Source organism: Pomacea canaliculata, linkage group LG13 (assembly GCF_003073045.1).
Source record: "Pomacea canaliculata isolate SZHN2017 linkage group LG13, ASM307304v1, whole genome shotgun sequence".
NCBI lineage: Eukaryota > Metazoa > Mollusca > Gastropoda > Architaenioglossa > Ampullariidae > Pomacea > Pomacea canaliculata.
Genome location: NC_037602.1, coordinates 8,159,273 through 8,179,049, shown reverse-complemented (window position 1 = coordinate 8,179,049; position 19,777 = coordinate 8,159,273). Strand labels below are relative to the sequence as shown.

Sequence of the window (19,777 nt, the reverse complement as noted above, 5' to 3'; positions counted from 1 at the left end):
AATACCAATTTCTTCCACAAATGGATGCCATTGGTGGCACAGTGACTAAAGCATCTGTTTCGACAGCAAGAATTGGGTGTCTTATTCATATCTTGGATCCAACTTTTTCTCCCTGAATGTGGCACTTGTTATGCAGCTGACTGTTTGTAGTTTGTTTTTGTTTTTTTTGGGGGGGGGTTTGTTGCTTTGTTTTGTTTTGTTTTGAGGGGAGGTAATACTCCCATTTCCTCCACTGTGTTTGTGAGCGCCTGAGCGAGTAGTTATGATTTGAATTTTGGTTAATGAATTTTTAAGACATATTTGATAAGTGAGTGCTCCTGCAACTTCAATGTATGAGCACCTTGAGTCCAGCTCTGTTGGTGGGACAAGACACTCTACAAATAACCATTATTACTATTAAATAAAAACATCTATAAAAAGCCTACAATTTGTCATTAACAATCTTATAGGTTTACATTTGATCAGTGACACCAGTTCACTCTTCATCCACGTGTCCTCCTTTTTTGTAACTTATAAAAACAAACAAGTTTTGAGTTTTGCATGCATAAGGTGAACAGAAGTTTTGTCTTAGCTCTTCTAACATTAATATATCTTACCTCATTCACACTGACATGTGCTATGAACATCTTTCCTTCATATGCGATTCGCCTGATCTGACCCCTGAAAACAAAATGCCATTTAAGTAGCTATAAAAATTATTTTGTGCAGGACGAAAATTAATGTGTTTAAGTATATGAAAAGAGTTTTGTCAAAATTCTTGTGCTGAATATGAAAAAGAAAAGAAACATTGCTACAGAAATTCCAAAAACTTGGGCAAAAATGAAGAGAATGATGGTTTCTGATGATAAAATGGTCTATCACATACACTCTTCTAAAATGACTAACAATGAACACACAACTTAACTGTGAAACTGTCAGCTCTGTTTTTTGGATAGATTATAGAAGGGTTTTCTCTGTTACACATCCTACAATTAGAGTACACCTTCACCCTCCAAAACACACACACACAAATACCAAAGAACTTCTAAAAAAAAGTAACACTGATAGCTCTTCTCCGGTTCCAAAACAATAGGGGTAAAGGTCAAGTAAATTCAGAAAATCTCTCTAAATCCCTTCTTGTCTAAACATAATTTAATATTTGTTCTGCACTTTGACAACAATGCACTGAAACAAATCACTAAGAGAAAATGATAAAAATAAACAACTGAATATGACTGAGAGACTGGCATTTTCTCTTACCATTTGTATAGCTGTGTGCGGCGACTCCCTCGAAATGTCATGATGCCCTGATGTGTAATACCAAGATATAATTGGTCTCCCCTTTGATCCTGAAAAATAGGAGGCGGAGATGAATCTACTAGATGGCATTATTGAACAACTTCACTGCAATTTTTTTTTTCAACATCGATGTCTAAGATAGTACTATACAAAACAAAAAACACTTTCCCATTTCTAGTTCTTGACAAAAGGCTCTTCCAACCAAATAAGGTCCATTACATTAAAGGATAATCTGTACTACTCCACATGTAGAACTCAATGTCCTTGTTATGCATGATTTCAAATGCTGATTATATTTTGAAGAAGGATCAGTAAACTTAACAGGCAGAAAGATTATCTGTATGCTAGAGTTGCTGGCAATTAAAATAAGGGAATCAAGTCACCCACCTTTACTTGATGTGGATCAACACCGTAAGTATCCAGTGTGCAAGCTTTCCTTAGAAAGTTGGCTTCTGCATCTGATGGCACCTGACCACTGCAATGAGCATGTACGATGTCTTCAGTTCCGATAGCTGTTTTATCACGTTCGAATAAATACTATTCATATCAAGAATCAGCATAAAGAAATGAATAGAATCTGTTTATGTTAAATCTGTAGTCACATGTGTCACCTAAATTATTCAGCGAGTCCTAATAAAAAAAAATTATGAATGCAGCTTTTTAGACATTACAAGTTCAAGAGTCATAGTTACTGAAGAGACTTGTGGAGTTCCATGACTCGTTCTTCCAGTTTTGGAGTCTGTTTAGGCAGCATCTTGAATTCTGAGATGTAGCCAGGCTGGTGGTCCTGTGGGTCATAATCACCAACTTCCGCTGCAAAGATAGCAAAGAAAATAAAATGCAATAGCACAAAAAAACTGCAGGTTAGCTTTCTCCAAAAAAATATTTACTTTGAACAGCAGTTACAGACTGTTTTGACCCAATTTAAAAAAAAATTAACTTTTGAAACAGAGCAATAGGATAAAATTATAACAATGTTTATTACAGGTGTTTTATTTTGTACAGATATATATTCTCTCCCTAAAGCTCTGCTGCTGCCTGAATATCTCAGGAAGAAGGTTGTTTGTTTAGAGGAAGTTTAGCATCAACATCTCAAAATGAAAACCGTAAATAACCTCATGTTTCTATCACTGCTAAACCTAATACAGCGGCTGTCATTTACTCACAACTACAGCTTAATTGTCTGAGTTGTTTTTGCCTTCATTCACATTTATATTATTATCTCCCCTCCCTAGGGTACCAAACATTTCTTTGACAAATGTTTGCATGTGCATGGTTTTTCTTAATATCTATACAACACCTTGACTTTCTGTTTCAAGGATTCTTCTTAACTCTGACTTTGAACATTTTCTCTTAATCATCTTTTAAATTCTGCTGGTGATGTTTGCAAAACTTCCAATATTTATAAAGTTCTCAGTTAAAGGCTGAACTTCTAGGGTAAAACACTTAGAGCAAGGGTGAATGGTTCAACACAGGGAAGAGACTGAGGAACTCATATAGTGCTGGCTACCCTAATGGTCATGCTTCGATGATCCCTTCCAACTGAAAAGTACCCTCACCTTCCTTCCCCCAATTAAACCCTCCTTTCTTGCCAAAGCAAAGCATACCTTCACCTAATGTGGCTGTGACAAGTGGAACACAATGTTCCCTTCAGTTTATCACATTTAGCACTAGCTGTCAGCACTACTTATTTCCAGTAAGTATAACAAGCCCTATATCCTACTGGCCCAAGAGGAAGTGATCATACTGGTTCAGTGTGTCTATAGTAAGGTGCAGCCAAACCCTTTCCTTTATCTGTATCTTCCCGTTCAATCAGTTATTTTTCATGCTAGGCAGGCGGGAGTTTTTTAGTCCACAGTCAGAACACTAGACACCAAGCTACTGACATCCTCCTCATTATTTAAGCTTGCTCAAGTTTACATCTTGTTCTACCCTGCCATTTATGAGGTTTTTCCTGCACTGACACATTTTTACCTGCTTGTGAGCATGTATCCATGCCTAAACAGGCATGTATCTTACAATATTGGTAATGCTTATGCTGCCAATTATATATGTCCATGTTGTGCACATGCACATGTGTTGCAAGTTTTTCGAGCTACCACAGGCCATTGCAGCAGCTGTATTTAATATTGCACAATGCAACAGCAAAAATATTAAAACTGCACCAGGCAATAGCAGCAGTAGAATTAACACTACACCAGATAACTAAAGCATGGACAACATTGCCCCAGGATTTAGCCTGTATGACAATGATCCTGTATGATACAAACAGGTATTATTCTAGCTCACAATTATTTTTCAGGTTTATAAGCAGCTGTTGCACGTGAGTAAATGATGTGTTTACCAAGACATGTTCAAAGCACCTATTAACATGCTGTGGTGTTTGACAGCTGTCATGAGTCGGATGGTGCTCAATGATATAAAAATTCAGTGGACTGAAACAGTCAACACACAAGGCATAATGAAGAGGTTCACCACCTACATTGCACTATATAGGCAGCAAGGCTAATGGCATCCTCAGGTGCACACAGCAAACGGCCATGGTGGAGGTCACGGCGGAGTTGTAGGAACAGGTAGTACCTGGAGAATACAACAACACATAAATACCAAAAAGATTTCAAACCCTCCCTAACACCCAATCTTTCCATCCGATGAAAGGACAAAGCCCATAATGTAAACTTTGATGATTATTAGTTCTTCATCCATGCACTTATTTTATGTTTGGCATATCGTCATCTGTTTGCTGATGCTTGTGTTTCTTGTATAGGTGCTATCAGTTGACTATCAATTTGCTTTTGTGTGTAGCACAGTGGGCCTTTATCCACACGGGAAAATGCACTTCACAAACTTATTTATTATCATTATTTATAACATACTTTAAAAACACTGTTTAGTCTAATGGAAGTAGGAGAAAAATGCAGCAAGATTGTAGGAATATTCTCATTTTTAATGAGCATCCTGAAAGCCTAGTGAAGGATATACCAGACTGAACTGACAAGTCAGCAGTCAACACTGATACTTTTGATCTTAAACTGTACTTTTATGCACTGACCTGGTTATCTCTTCATGAAGTTTCATTGGGTCCTCTGCATAGAATTTTACACGAAAGCACAGCACCATTGGGTTCACACCTGCCACAGAATTTTATAAAGTGTCATGCATGATGCCATCTTTCTCTTTGCTTCCATTTGTACACACTACCTGCCTACTCTTCTTCTATGCAGGCTATGCAACTGAGGTCAATGCTTTTAATATGAAACATTATCAGCAAAACAGATAGGTAAAGAAAAGTATAACCTAAACCAATACTTTTCCTTGGTCAACATGGGAAACGTTAAAACAAAACCTGAAAAGATAATTTTTTTCTGTGCTTTTGGCTAGCATGTTTTCAGCACAAAGAGCAGATTTCATTTCTTTTACCTGTATATAAACCTTGTGATGCATTAAAATTGCGGGGGGAGGTTGGGGAATAATATATCATTCCTTTTTCAGCATTTCTCTCTCACAGCTTAGTGTATCACTTAGTATGCCATCTTAAAAGCCTTCAAGAAAACTGAAGACAATAGCACATGTTCCTGTTTGAAGAAAAAAGGGAATAGGGGAGGGTGGGGGCTAAAAGCATGTCAAAAACATTTGCTGTAAAGCAAAGAGTTACAACAGGTCCATAAACATGGCAGTTGTAAGGTAAAATATGGTGGAAGCAACAAAGTGAAGCAGAAGGAGAAAGTACAGTGTCAATAACTGGTGGCCCACCAAACAACAGCTATAACACCTATCATAAACACAGGAGTAAAATAATGGAACTATTCCTTGGAGTATAGAAATACAATCAATTTGAAATGCATTCTTTAAAATTCATTTTAGAAAGCCTAGTAAGTATGAACTCTTCACTGACATCATTTCTACTTCATACTGCAACACTTCTAAGTTTTTTTTATTCAGATTTCCTATTCAGCTTCGTTACATATCACAAACACTAGTGCATTTCCATTTTAAAAGGCACCAGAACAAACTTCTGTAGAATAGAGGATGAGAGGTATAGCTTCAACTGTAGTCACAACCTAAAAATGACAGGTGGACAGAAGTGACAAATTACAAGAGGAATATAATATCACTCTATAAATGATGTAGTCTGATCATTTTAAATATATTTTAAATGTGTCTATGTGTGGTCAGTAGTCTGGTAGTGATTTATGGTTGGGCTCTCAGCACGTCTGCCCACGTCTATGATAAAACAAACCTCAAACAGCTTGTTAATCACTGAGCAAAAGAATGTAAATCTACTATGCACTAGGTTTTTTATGAGCGGGCAATTCTGTGTAACAGCAAAAGAAAAGATTTACCAAAATATAAAGGTGTTTGACACGGGTTGCATTACTCTGGTTACCCAGTGAAAAAATTATTTAAAGGTTTGAGCTGAGTGAAGGGAGATGAAAGTGGAAATAACAATCAAGATGACCAGTTGCATGATGATTATTAAAGTGGGGTTGAACTGATAATTAACCAGGTGACAAACATATGACCTGTGATCAAGAGATGTGGCCTTAAGCTGACATTTAATATTCAATCTTGATATATGCAGATAACCACAGAAGTCTGTGATTTCTTCCTGTCCAGTTTATTCTGTGTCTGACTTGGCACAAAATTCCTAAGATCGCAAGGTTGCACAAAGAAGTGATCTTTAGATGCAACCTTTTGTTTTCACACTCTCAAGTGAGTACGAAAATTTCCCCACCACAGTGCTGTGTCATAAAGATATGATATCAGATATCTGACTTGCCCCACTTTTGACACTCATTCCCCAGGGATCCTAGTTATAAAACATTGCCTCAGGCCAAAGTGGGAAAAAACAAGGACAAGTGTCTTGTCTCTGAAATTTCAAAGTGGTGTGCTGATCCTACAGACACTGCTTTAGGTTACTTTACCATGAGGCATCTTTCCCACTGCTTTCTAACTACAAGCCCAGTAGTAAAGCTACATCTGTGGTGCCTGGACACCTAGCCACAGAGGCAAGATGCTTGTTCTTCAGTTCTCCCTGTTGTTCTCTGTAACTTGCCTTTAGTTCACAACTACAGCCCCAGAAAATCAGCTATGGGACTTTCATCAAGAGTGAGCAAACCTTTTAAAGAAAGAGGCTCTTCTGAAATGAAGGAGAGAATGGATTACACTTTTTAGCCTTTAGCTAGCAACTGCACTATCTTTATATATAAAACATAAAAACACATCTACCATTATCAATCAAAAACATAAGTGCTCTTGGTTCCTCCTCTGTACTATTTCAAACCATAAATTTCCATTCTAAAATTAGGTTTACATGGCAACTAAGGCTCCTCTACCATTCCCCATCCATCTCCGAGCCATCGTCAACCTCCTATGACTCTACCAGCTGCCAAAAGTTTGTTGTGAAGCTATACTACATGAAGCGTGAAATAATACTTATATTGTGACAACCGAGGGCCTTTTAATGGCCAAACAAGGGGGCAATATGCTGAAAGTAGGCAAAAAATGTCATGTAAGCCATGATGTTCTAACAGACATAACTGAACCTTTCTGCTTATTAGAACTGAGAGTGGGCACATTTTCTCAGCATATCATGATCATGATGGTTCAATGTGTCTAAAGTAAGGTACAGCCAAACCCTTTCCTTTATCTTTACTTTCCCGATGAATCAGCTATTTCTCATGCTAAGCAGGCAGGAGTTTTTTCATCTATTGTCAGAATACTAGACATCAAGCTGCTGACTTACCCCTCATTATTCAAGTTTACATCTTATTCTACCCTGCCATTTATGAGGTTTTTCCTTGTCTTTCCTAAACCTTATCTGGTGAGTGTGATGCAATGCATTTGTACAGCATTAACCCACAATAAATCCAGACTGACAATTTACCCAAATACCAAAGCTTGGTGCTAAGACTTCAGAATCCTTGACTTTGGCACCCAATGCTAGTTGTTTTCACATCTGCTACAACTGTACTATATTCTGATGTATGGTAGCTCTGGCTTTTTTGAAACAAAGCCTGAATTCTAAGGTAATGCAGAAGGTCCATATGGAATATGAAGTAGACAAGTGAGGTGCAGAAAGTGGGACAACTCTGTGACCTGGTTCCAAGTATTGTTCCCAGAAGATTTTGAGGGTAATATCCATGAACCTTCCTGTCTGGGTCTCGTTGCCAAGCGAGTAACCTTGATACTGGTCACCCCAAGGGCCATAGTCCTGGCTTTCTCTCCTCCCTATTCCTCTCACCCTACGGAAAAATAAGCTGCCAAAACTCATGCCAAAAACGCAAAAATGCACCAACAGTTGCTGTATCCTCAAAAAACATGGGGAAAAATAACTGTGGTGCTGACCATGATCATGACGCATCACTAAAAAGTTTTAAAACAAAACTCTTGATCTCTGGAGGGCAAAGCTGTAACGAGACACACCATTACGGAAAAGATGGTGTGTGTGTGTGAGAGAGAGAGATGGAGGTAGTGGGGAAAAGGCGCACCGTTGGAGACCGGGGGTGGGGTAGGGAATGACGATCACGATGACGTAAGAGTCACGGTGCACGCGACTGTCAGTCCAGCCTTGAGCTAGTCACCAGCTGCTGCACATGCGCGCCAAACCTACGAGGGCTCTGTCACCGAGGTGAAACGAGATGCACACAAAGCACACGAGCAAACTGACAGACCGACGCGTGCGAATACTCGCACGTGCAAGGCCTTGGTAGTGCTCTGAGGACTTTGGGATGAGGGAAGGTGGTAGTTAGAAGACAGAATGAACCACATACCACTGTGCATACCACTATACCACTATGCGTATGTGTGTTGTGTGATAAGACAAACATCGCCGTCTAATTCTGTAACCTTCAAATAACATCTGTGTTTGTCCAAGCATGCATAATATCTCTTTCTTGCTCACTCACACGTGCACGGACGCACAACACAGCCAATGATGAAAAGGTTTCCCCGTGCACTCTCTCTCTTTACAAAAGAACACGCTCGTGCAAACACGCGCAGCGAGCAGTGAAAAGGTTACACCTATAACCGGCTGTTGACAATACCAAAGCTACACGACGCCGTCGTTTTTGTGGAACGGCACGAGCGCTGACGGGCAGCGGGGATGTTTCCTCTCTGAGGACGCCAGCACCACCCTGTGACTACCGTTCTCTAGCAACAGCTTCTGCGCGCCGCCGCCATTTTAAACACACCCGCCCTCAGAAACAACCGGCCTGCCAACCACTGCCATCCACGTACACCACGCCATATTGCCAGCAGGACTTGGGCGAGGTGGGGAGGATGGAGCGCGGGTATGTGTGTTATGGGGGTGGGTGGGCAAGAGAAGCGTCAATCGAGTGAAATCCTGGCTGGGTCTGATAATTATAGACGGCGCTCTTTGTCATGAGGCCCGCGAGGCCGGGTGTAGAGAGCCGGGTAAACAAGGGGATGGGGTGGAGGGGCCATTACCAAACAAGCTCACGCGCGCACGCACAGACGCACACGCACCATGCACTCTCCTTTAATTAGCTGAAATCCAAAAAAAGGCCATTTGCAAAGTGAAACTAGAAACAGGGTTCATTCGAGGAGACCTGACGCTCCGACACCGCCGTCCTCACATTACTACCATTACAGTGCCGGCTAAAACGCATTACCCACACCATAGTGTCGTCTGCAGTGCATTACTAGCGCTATAGTGTCGATCGTGTCGCATTACACTACGGCAAGGGATCGATCACAATCGAGAGCATCACAGGGTTGCGGACAGACAGCAATCTGGTGAACCATGTCACAGCCGCCTGCATCCTTTTGTCCCAGCGCGTGCAACAGATGTCGTGTGGTTGCTTGTTGCGCATTACACATGTAAACGAGTGCTACACAAACTATGTATTACTGTCCCTTAGTGCACTATATAGTGCTGCAGCACGGCACTACAGGTGTATCACAGCAAGCAAGCGAGTGTGACGAGGGACCCTCTATGGCGGCAGGAAATGATGTTTGCGTGCTGCAAAATTTACGAGTAGTAGACGACGGCAGGCGAGAAAGTGGTAATTGGCAAAGGATATGGACAGACGACAGCCGTTGTGATGTGGGCAGAGGAGTGATTGATCGTTACTCCCACCTCTTCCTCCATCCGTTCGCAAGCACAATCACTGGACTCTGTGCATACGCAGGCACACAGGAGGCAAGCTAGAGCGCATGCGTGTGAAAAATCACTTTTCGCGAGTGTCACGTGCGCGTCCGTCCCACCAGCAACCCAGGGCTGTAGTCATGATGCGAGGGTACGTCGTTACCCGGGGGGCAAAATTAATCATGGGAAACTATCTTGTGTCTACGTAATTACGACGCCATGTTCTGATCCCGCGGATATTGCTTTATATTATTTCACTCCAGGGCATCTTTGCCACTTATTTATCACTACGGGTCAGTAGTAAAGTCTGAACGTTCTTCATTACTACTCATACGCTTGCCCTTGATTTACCCGAGACGACTACTTACCTTAGCTTCTTGAATACGGACCAAAAACATTATCCACCCCCAACAATGCATTTAAAAAAAAAAACGGACTGCCACCCGTTAGCCACCAACAGACCCTTATGCAAAAAACTGCTTTACACAGGCTGTGTCGTGAACCGCTTACCCACACATCCGCTAACACGTAGCTCCTATACAACCTACCCCAACAGTCCGCCCCTACTACATCCGGTGTAAAGGGCACCAATTCACGCTTTACTGCAAAGATTCACAGTTGTGGCCACACAGTTTCTGGGGATAGGGGTTGGTTGGAGGAGAAGAGAAATAAGAAATATGGTGAGAGAGATGGCGATACGTGCGGTGTGCATGCACAAAACTGCCTGCAAGAAACTGTTTTGGTTTCCAGCCGGTTAGTTTGTGGTAAGGGGAAGTGCGGCGACTCGCGCTTTGAAGAAAAAAAAAAACGTGGGCGATAACGGACTCCCTTGTGCCGTTAGGGAAAAAAAAGTTCGTATTGGAACAACTGTTAGCTGTTTCAAAAATAGCTTCTGTGTCCATGGCCGCTCCCGCTATTGTACTGCATCCCTTCCCCCTCCCGCCTACCATCCACCTCTCTTCCGGTCCTTTGCAGTTTGCATGCCGATGTGTGTGTGTGTGCATGATAATAACAACAGCGAAATCAATCTTCCTGAACACGCGTGTGTGTGTGTGCGGGTGTGTGTGCGTGCATTTATCTATCAGCAAATTGTCTAGTCTTTGCACGTTCTAAAGTAGGCAAAGTACATGAATACACAAAGACAAATGTTGTATTAACATATGGAGAGCCGCTGCAAGATTGCATGGACAGACACTGTACGAGTGCCAATTTCTACAAAGATGCAGCGGGCATGCAACTCCGATAAAAACATCGTTTCCCTAACACGCTACCGGTAAAAAAATAAAAAGGATTTGGAAACAAATGGTTTCCAGCTGAACGTGATACGTCACAACAATATGGCTGTCATCCAGAAGTTCAGGCTTTCAGTTTATACAAAAACAAAATCAAGGAAACGAGTAGAGTGTGGGGCTTGGGCGAAGGCAACAAGTCGGGGCTAAGAATGTGCACGTCAATCGACAAATTCTTCCTCCTTCTTTCGCTTTCTCTCCACCTCCTCTGCCCTGCTACGACATGGCGGCCTGCAGATGTTACCCACACTTCTGTCGCCGGGCGGCTATTTTAATATCAATTTCGTCGCAGACTGTCGTGCGATCATCATGAAGTGACTCACGACTACACGTCCGCGCCTCGTTCGCTGGGGATCATGCAACCTAAGGTGCACTCCATGCACGGCTTGCTGACTTGACACCGCACACCGTCTGCTGCAGAGTTCAGTACTCTTTTCTGTGAAGGTAAAATTCGTCTCCTGTCTTCTTCAACTGACAATAATAGTCAAATCCTTAAAGCCGCACAGCAAAATAGCAAGCAAATAATAATCCTGCAGTCAACTTGTCTGGAAAAAAGTTGCTGGTTGCGCGAGCGTAGACAAGTTGCGATGCTGAAGATATATATAATATACAGGCACTCGCGAGCAGACGACAATCAACGCAGTTAAAACTCGCGGTCGCACGCACGCGGTTCTATTTCTGTAACAACAGGCTATTTCTGTCGCCGAGATCTTCTTGACCGTCCTATTTCTGATTCTGTCAAAGCTGATACATTGCTGTTCTGGGTTCCCTTCCCCTCTTCCCCATGTCAGGCCATTAACACCGACTGAAAAAGTTTTTTTTTTTTTACTTTCCGGGATAAAACTGTGGCCTAGCAGACATCCTCAGGACAAATCTTTCTTCCTATTCTCTAGCGACTTCATTTTCGCAGACTGCAGCATCTGAGTTTGGCAAACCTTTCTAGCCGGACTTTTTTTTCCTTCTTGGGTGGGAGGGAGAGGAGAGGGAAACGTGAAAGGAAAACACTGATCCTTCGACTGTTTGTTTAGTTGGATAGCTGAAAATAATGGAAAAAGCTGCGACACTGGTTTTTCAAGTTTCCTAAAGCTTGTGATTGAACAGAATACTCTGTAACTGAGGCAGCAATTATATGCTGTAACTACAGATATTGTGTAAGTACATCATCATCTGAAAAGCACTTGACTATGTTCTACGTTCTAGTCTTCTTCGTCCATTCTGTATGGCCTTCACATCTAACCCCATCAAAATCTGGTACATCTGAGTGGCAAGTTATAGTTAAAGAGTTAACGATAACAGAAAAAAAACACGCTTATGATTTGAGGTGGACAATGAAGAAGTTTATCTATCACACTTCAATGTTGAGGCAAAACTTGCTGTGTCAGTTGTTATCAAACACCGCTCTCTTGAAAAAGGGGTCAGGGGATGCAGAGGCACTCGTGCAACTGCTTGCACCACCTGTGGGAAACTGCGTTCATTTCTGCCTGAACCAATGAGCGGTTAGTATAGTAGTCCATATCAGTACGCTCCACTTAGAAAAATATTAACCTTCCAAAAGAGGTCATTCATCGCTAGTTCCTCAACTACACGCGCTTCCTTCGCATTCTTTTATTTTTTAATCTATGCTGACCAATGTCACTATAATTAAATCTCTCAAACCAGCTTTCTAACCGTAAGGGAGGGGGAGGGGAGGTTGGTGTTTTATCCCTAGCCAAAAACTAAGAATATGTCACGGCAAAACCCTATAACCTCACTCCCAGACAGAACTGTCACCAAAACGATAAATCGATTGACCACACATTCCCTTTTAATCACTTAATAATTACAACCACCCAGGTCACGACAAAGTACATCGTACACCCAATAAATCTTAAGTGTCAGACCCTCGGGAAGAGCGGGGAACATGGAGGCACAAACTGAGCTCTGAGCGTTTCAGCTGCAGGAACCACCTCCGCAAGGCAACGACGTCCTCAAACGCGGTGGACCCTCCCCTTTCCCTCCCCACCTTCAGCCTCGCTTCCGACTGCACGCCTGCACGCATCAACGGGCAGGCTATGGCAGCAACAGTTTATGAAGTGGCATCGATCCGTCGGAAGGCCGCCCGCCCTCCCGGGTTATCTGTACACACGCCGTCGCCAAGAAACCACCACCCGCAGCAAGCGCCTCAGGGGCAGAACGGATGCTCGCGGAGATTCGCGAGAAACTCGCGAGAAACCCCGAGACGCGGCGCCGGACATCGCACGTTCTGGAAGGCGAATCCCCCTTCTCCCCCCAACCAACCAGCACACGCGCTTCCTTGAGGCGTCTTACCATGCAATCCTTCCCGACCCCTCGACCCATTCCCCCGTTTCCCTAACCACCACCAATGCATGCGTGTTAACCTTGCATTGCGACATCATCGGGTCTCTGTTTGGAGAGACAATATTCGAAGGAAACCTGAACTCGCCTTTCTCGCGAAGATCGCTGTCAAGTGCAGTTGCACCGGAAGCTCGCTTCACGCAGTCATGGTGTGATAACAGTGGCGACTCCCAACAGCCCACCCCCAACCCCACCGTCTCCCGCCACCCCATTCATCGCTACGTCACTGTCATCTCCTTGGTCGGGATTACCTGTGTCGTACCTGAAGCGCTGTCCTGACCTAGATACCTGCGTCAAAGTTTGAGCAAACACTCGGCAGTTCGCACTCGCCGGCCCCACCCCCCATCCACCCGCACCTTCGATCTCCATACTCTTTAGACAAGTGAACGGACGCTCCAAACTGGTCGAACCACAAAAAAAAAAAAACACATACACATTGTGAGACTCTACGTCCTTGACCCGACACTGTCTCGCTCTAAAAGCTGTTGTTTTGTTGGTTGTTTTTTTTTTGCCACATATACAATCAGGTTACCTCTGTGTCATCTTTCTCAACTGTGTATGCCACTCCAAGCCCCCTTCCACCCCCCCCCAAAAAAAAAGAAACTAAACTGTGAAAATTCATTTACAATGCCAGCTGGCTAATAACATGAGTCGGAAAAACACGTAAAGTTATCCGGGAGCAACAGCTGACACCCGACACTGTTCGGAAAATTGTCTCCGATAATCTTCCTCACAACAGCTTCTTACACGACCCTGATCCGACGGTCCTATCACGAGGGCCAAATCGACAATTTTGTTTTTATAGGAGGGCAGAGAAAGAGTACATGAACTGTCCACACCGATTTCTGTGACCTGCAGCGAAATTAGTTTGCGTACTTTTTTTCTTTCGTTCCCCACTCCCTCCCCAGGAAAAAAAAAAGAGAGTCCGGCAGTCACATTCGAGCTGCACGCCTGTCTGTAAGGTCAGCGGAAAGGAAGCTTATTAACAGGCAGATCTCGTGCTGTCCACGTGCAACAATGACAGCAATCTCGAAGACAAAGCGTTGTATGGAAGAGAAGCCGTTGATGAAAACCGGTACGCACGCACGAATGTAGAGACAGCAGCAGGACATTGCCACATCTGTCTCAACCCACACACGACAATGCAGAACAGTTACCTCTAGCTCAGTGGTTCTTAAACTTGTTTGAGGTACCGAACCCACAAGTTTCATATGCACATTCACCGAACCCTTCTTTAGTGTCATCACGAATTGCGGGTGTGTCTTGACCTCCGTGGCGGAGGCTCCGGCGAACCCCTGAGACCGACTCACCGAACCCCCAGGGTTCGATCGAACCCCGGTTAAGAACCACTGCTCTAGCGACAATCTTGTCTTAGACAACATGGATTCATCCCAAAGTTAATCACAACTGATATCACCTCTTTTTTCTCTCTGGAGGTGGGAGTGATGGGTAGTGAAAATGATGATGATCTTTTATACAAAGCATACAGCTGCCTGATGTCAAAGATGTTGAGAGCTGGGGACTCACAAATTAATGTTAATATGTTTTAGTCTTTAAGGTTAGCTCGACAGGTTAAATGACCGTGGCACAAAGACATCTTGTGATTATTGTTTGGTCATTAAACCGGCGAAAGGGGCAAATCATGCCAGAAGATGCAACATGAACCACAACTCGTCAGCAGCGCATTCACATCACTGTTGTTGTCGTGACTGACACAACATTCACAGCAGCACTCGTTGGCTCTGGCCCTACGTGCGAGCCCTGTTGCTTGATCGTTCGCAACCCGTTACTCGGCTGAGGAGAAGGCAATCAATAGCCGCACAGGGGCTCTAAGGACAACTGTTTTTGCTCTCCGAAAGCTGCTTCCACTGAACCAGTTGTTGCACTGTCAAGAGGCCGAGGCCGAGCCCGGTACCACGTGAAGGAGTGAGTCACGCTCATGGGACCAGTTAGGCTGTGTGTCGGCCGGAGTTAAGGTTATCGTGTCCCTTTCCCCGCAAACTTTGGCTTTTGTGCCGCGTTTCCTTTTTCTGCAGACTATGTTCCCAAAGTACGGGTGTAGGATCAACAACACTCACGCTGGTGAACGTGAGACGAAACAATGCAATTACTTCAATTGTTCAGACCAGCATTATCTGTCACAAGCCAACCGTCATAAAGTTCAAACTGGTCAAGATACGAAGCAATAACATGCATCACATGGCGGCTGAGCATAACTCACAGGAAGTGGCATGTGACTTATGTTATTCTGTGGTAGACCTCTGCTAGTCGACATACTCTTGAACCAGACGATGAGTACACGCACAAACATACAAATCCTTGTGAACATACCCGTAAGATTTTTTTTTTCTCTCTCTCTCCGCAACTCTGCAAGAAAATGCCATCCAGCACCACAAAAAGGCAAGCCCCAGTGCCAAACTGCATGTGTCATGAATTAACTCAGTCCTGTTTACTTAAACACGCATGGACGGAAATCTTCATCTCCTAAGGTGAGAAAAAAAAATCTGAAAATTTAAGCAAATGTCTAAAGTAAGAAGCAAGAGAAACTCGGCCGAAAAACCTTCAGGCACTCAGCAGTTTGCGACATCCTTGGCGTGTAAAGATCCCCGGCGAACGAAAAACTTGAACAAGCAAAATGTTGTGAGACAAAGTAGGGGGACAGGGTTGAAGACACGGCTTTCCGTTTCACAATTGTGTGACACATATTTTTATTTTTTGAACTGCAGTCAAGCCCAAATGTGTGACAAATATTATGATTTCAGTTAAGCCCGGGAAAGGACCGTTTTTGTGTTTGAGTAATTATAATTATTTTGTGTTTGAGTAGTTATTACCATCAAATTATCATCAAATGGCAACAACTACTTATACCTGTCATTGTCTTCAGGAAAATATTTCGTAAACAGACGGCAAGACTGAGAAGCAAATATATGACTGGAAAGAAAGATGGATGGACGGAAGAGGGAATCTGCTTCATCAATCCTCTGAAAGGATCTCCTGGTCAATCACGCTCGACTGCCGGATGTGTTCTTTCAATCTGCCATACTGCACCGTGTATACGAGACTAGGGGGCGATACCGCCTTCCTCCACACAAGCCCTATTCAAAGCCATACAACAAGTGCTTTCTAATTCAGAACATAGTTGAGCACTTGTGTCCCCTGTATCTGAATCCCAGGTTACCTTGTGCTGAGCCCAGATTCAGGACATCAACAAAGCTCTGCTTTCTAGCATGTATCGAAAGTTTTCTTGGTCACCTGCGGTCAATGACCATCCCACAAACGTCAAGATGTTAAACATTGTTTAATCGTAAAAATGACTTCATTTACAGTACAAACATTATTTTCAATAAGCTGCGATATCATCATTTCCACACATACTTTAAATCCCCTAGGTAATGAAGTAACACTGAAAATAACGCACGCGCGCGCACACACACACCACACAATCAGGAAGACATCTTAATAGTCCAGGTAAGTCATTCCCCTCTTCCCCACGACAAAATCACTTTAAACTTTTTTCAGCGTGCTCAAATTAGGACACTTCGAGATTTTCACGAGATTAGGGCGCTATCACAAAACGTGGGCAGTGGCGCTCGACAACAGCCTTCCTTGCGCCACTAATGCTGGTGAACTACAACCATACCCAACAGACGTGCCCTCCCGTTCTGATCCACTTCCTCCTGGAGGGGTGGATGGGTAGCGTTTACGACTCCAGGCGGACGTGGCTTGTGTTGGCTGAGCACAGGGGTTCGCATACCCCACAAACACACTCGAACAACGCTATCCCGCATACCTTGAAATCCGAATCTTGGCCTTCAAAGGGAGGAAAAAAAAGATCGACAAGCCTTTTGGCTTCATAAAGTTGTACAGAACAATTCTGAAGGCGACAAACGACATGGGAAAAAAAAGCTTCTATCTCCCTGCTGTCATTGATGAAGGAGAGAAGGAAAGGGCACAGACTAACAACATAACACAACGACCTTCTAATCAGGGTCATCTGTACTGTGGCGGGAGAAAGCAGCTAATTTCAAACAGATAGTGTAGCCTACTTGCTTCAGTTGCTTGGTCCATGTGCACCGCTGCAGGGGAGCTAGATAGTTCAGGATTAGTATTCAGGTAACATGCAAATAAAATACAAGCCCTTCGATTAAGCCCTAACCTTTACGACTTCGCTCCTAACCCCTAACGACATGCTGTGCATCAACAATGGTTGCTTCCTACTACAGGCAATAAAAAACATGAAATATTAATACCATGAGTTTGTTTTTATCAACTGATTATATAGATATATAGCCCATGCATCGATGCTACGTGAAAAATTCCCTGTAACAAAACACTGACAAAAAGGGGCTCCAAAACTAGTGAGAAGAGAAAGCAGACGTCCTGTTAAAAAAAAAACCACTCTACAAATTACCACATATTCTCCATCAATAGAAGAACTGATGGTGGAACTGGCGCGGACTGTTCTCACAAGTAAAACAGGGCAAATGATCAACAAATGCCTGATAACATCATTTGAAAGAATCCTTTTTTTTAAATTTTTTTTAAATGTAGCCTCTAAACATGCGGTGGAAAGGTGCAATAGACCTTCAGTCCTACAACCACCCACTCTCGCTGGAGTCCCTGCAGCTCACTTCACATAACAATATTAATCACTAGTGCTTTTATCCCCAATATTCTCACCACATTACTCCAGCAGGAAAAAAACCGTACCTGTAATGCACCAAATATTTATGAACTTGCATTTCTGCTGGTTTGTCCCACACAGCAGTTATGTCCTTGGGCACTCTGCTGCAAGTCTTCTGGCTTAATAAAACCATGGCAACTGAAGCAACTAGCAAAGCTAAAAAGCTATCAAAATTTTATTACTACAGCCTGGGAATAGGGGGGGGGGTGTGGTTGGTGTTTTATGCCGTCCCAGCAACTAAGGCTATATTACAGCAAGCAGCCAGCCCTGTAAACAGATGCCACCTGCAGAGAAAGAACAGCGTGCCCGAGACGAGAAATGAACTCAGGGCAGCCAACCTTCACTGTATTGGTGACAGGCGCTAACCGTTGCGCCACCGGACTGCTCGCCTGGGAATAGGGTAAGAGTATGAGGATCTGAAAAGATGAAATTGAAATTTCGTTGTCCGCAACACAGAGAAAGTGGGAAGCGACAGTCTATGGACAAAAGAGCCCCTAAATAAAGACCTGCATTAGTGATCCTGGGCACCAAGCAGGTAGCTCTAGTGGTGCTCTAGGTGGGTTATAATGGAGACCATCCTGGTGACAATTCTGTTACCCATGAAAGTGGATATGGAACTGAACACAAGGTGCTGAAACTCCCAGTAACATTGAGCGGTGCATTGCAAATTTTTTTGATTTAACACTGCAATACATTTGTTATTCAGATAACTGCACGGCTGTAGGCTTTTCACCTGTTTTGTTGTTGCAATCTACTAGGCTCACCTGCAGCATTCCACGCATGAATGCAAGTGTGTGCATGTGCACACATACAGTGTTCCTAGAGTGCACAGGAACAGCCTAGGAATGTAACGTCGCCGTCTAATAAATGCAAGTCATTAATAGATAGAAGATCTGCCTAGTGTGAGGGCAACAAGGGGCTGACTACAGTTCACAACTATCCTGAGCTGAGGCAGTCAATGTGGTTGTGGAAGAATGGAGGAAAAAAATATCAATGCTCATGCAAACGATCCCAGTCCCATAAGGACCTGAAAGCATTACCCCTGAGGTCAGCACTGCCAGTAGGCCAGAATTCTTGAGCCTGTTTTGATATAATAGGTCTGTTTTCTGTAATGCTACTTGCAATGAAAGTAACTCATTCGTGGTCTTTTTTTTTCTCCTTGAAAATTTAAATCTTTAGCAAAAAGATAATTCTGGCAGCAAAGGCCACAGATCTAGAATCAAGACGAAAGTTTCTATATAAAACAGCCACTTCGTCACTTACATCTTCAGAAAGATTGGGACTCCAGGTGTCCCCCCCTCCTCCTTAAAATCACTGTTAAATGCAAGCAGAGTGGGGATGGGGTAAGTGGGAAAGGTAGAAGGATGAAGAAAATAAAGACAACATGTTAACTGAAAAAAAAAATGGCACTCTAAAATACCTGTATGTTGGATAAAGGAGAGGGAGGTAAAAACTGGAAAAAGATGAGGGTACAGGTGGGTTGGAGGCAGGCCTGACAAGAGGTGTGGGGACGGGAGTCTGGCGTATCCGGCCCGTGGCTGTGAAAGGGACCTGGCCTTCTTCTTTTACTCTTCTTTTAAAGAAAGGTTGACAGTAACATTCCTCACTCTGGGGATTTTTTCTATGAAGCAAGGTACTACAAGTTTGATCCTTTAACGTCATTTTCCCTCATTTACTAATCACTCACATGTAAACAACTCTATGCTCAAGCAGTGATGTAGATCCTAGTGCACTTGTCATAATGTTTGCTATCTATGTTATGCTATTGAATGAAATGTAGATATTGACAATTGAATTGTAAGCTTATTATCATATGCTGGGAAAATAATTCTTGATTACAATTACAAGGGGCCCAGAGACGTCGTCTGCCCTGGGGCCCGTGCTGGCTCTCGGTGGCCCTAGTTGGAGGAGTGACAGTACTGATAACTTGGGTTAGCTGGGTTAACTCTGTAGGCCAGATAGCTTAGGGGCAACATGGCTATGTAAAGCTCTCTTCTCTCAAGCACAGCATCAAATTACTTACATGCCATGTAGAGTCTTTTTTCAAAATAAAGCCATGCT

The 19,777-nt window shown here is 43.3% G+C and overlaps 1 protein-coding gene across 13 annotated transcripts in view; it reads right to left on the bottom strand.

Annotated features, from left to right (window-relative positions):
* Positions 1–19,777, bottom strand: part of LOC112554016 (FERM domain-containing protein 5-like) — a 55,069-nt gene that overhangs the window by 26,502 nt on the left and 8,790 nt on the right. For all 13 annotated transcript variants that reach the window (XM_025221582.1, XM_025221583.1, XM_025221584.1 and 10 more), the window contains exons 4-9: positions 4,331–4,409; positions 3,761–3,858; positions 1,971–2,091; positions 1,666–1,753; positions 1,240–1,328; positions 597–660 (exon numbers count right to left, since the gene is read on the bottom strand). In XM_025221582.1, coding sequence (XP_025077367.1) covers positions 597–660; positions 1,240–1,328; positions 1,666–1,753; positions 1,971–2,091; positions 3,761–3,858; positions 4,331–4,409 — 539 coding nt within the window. The remainder of the gene's footprint in view (positions 1–596; positions 661–1,239; positions 1,329–1,665; positions 1,754–1,970; positions 2,092–3,760; positions 3,859–4,330; positions 4,410–19,777) is intronic.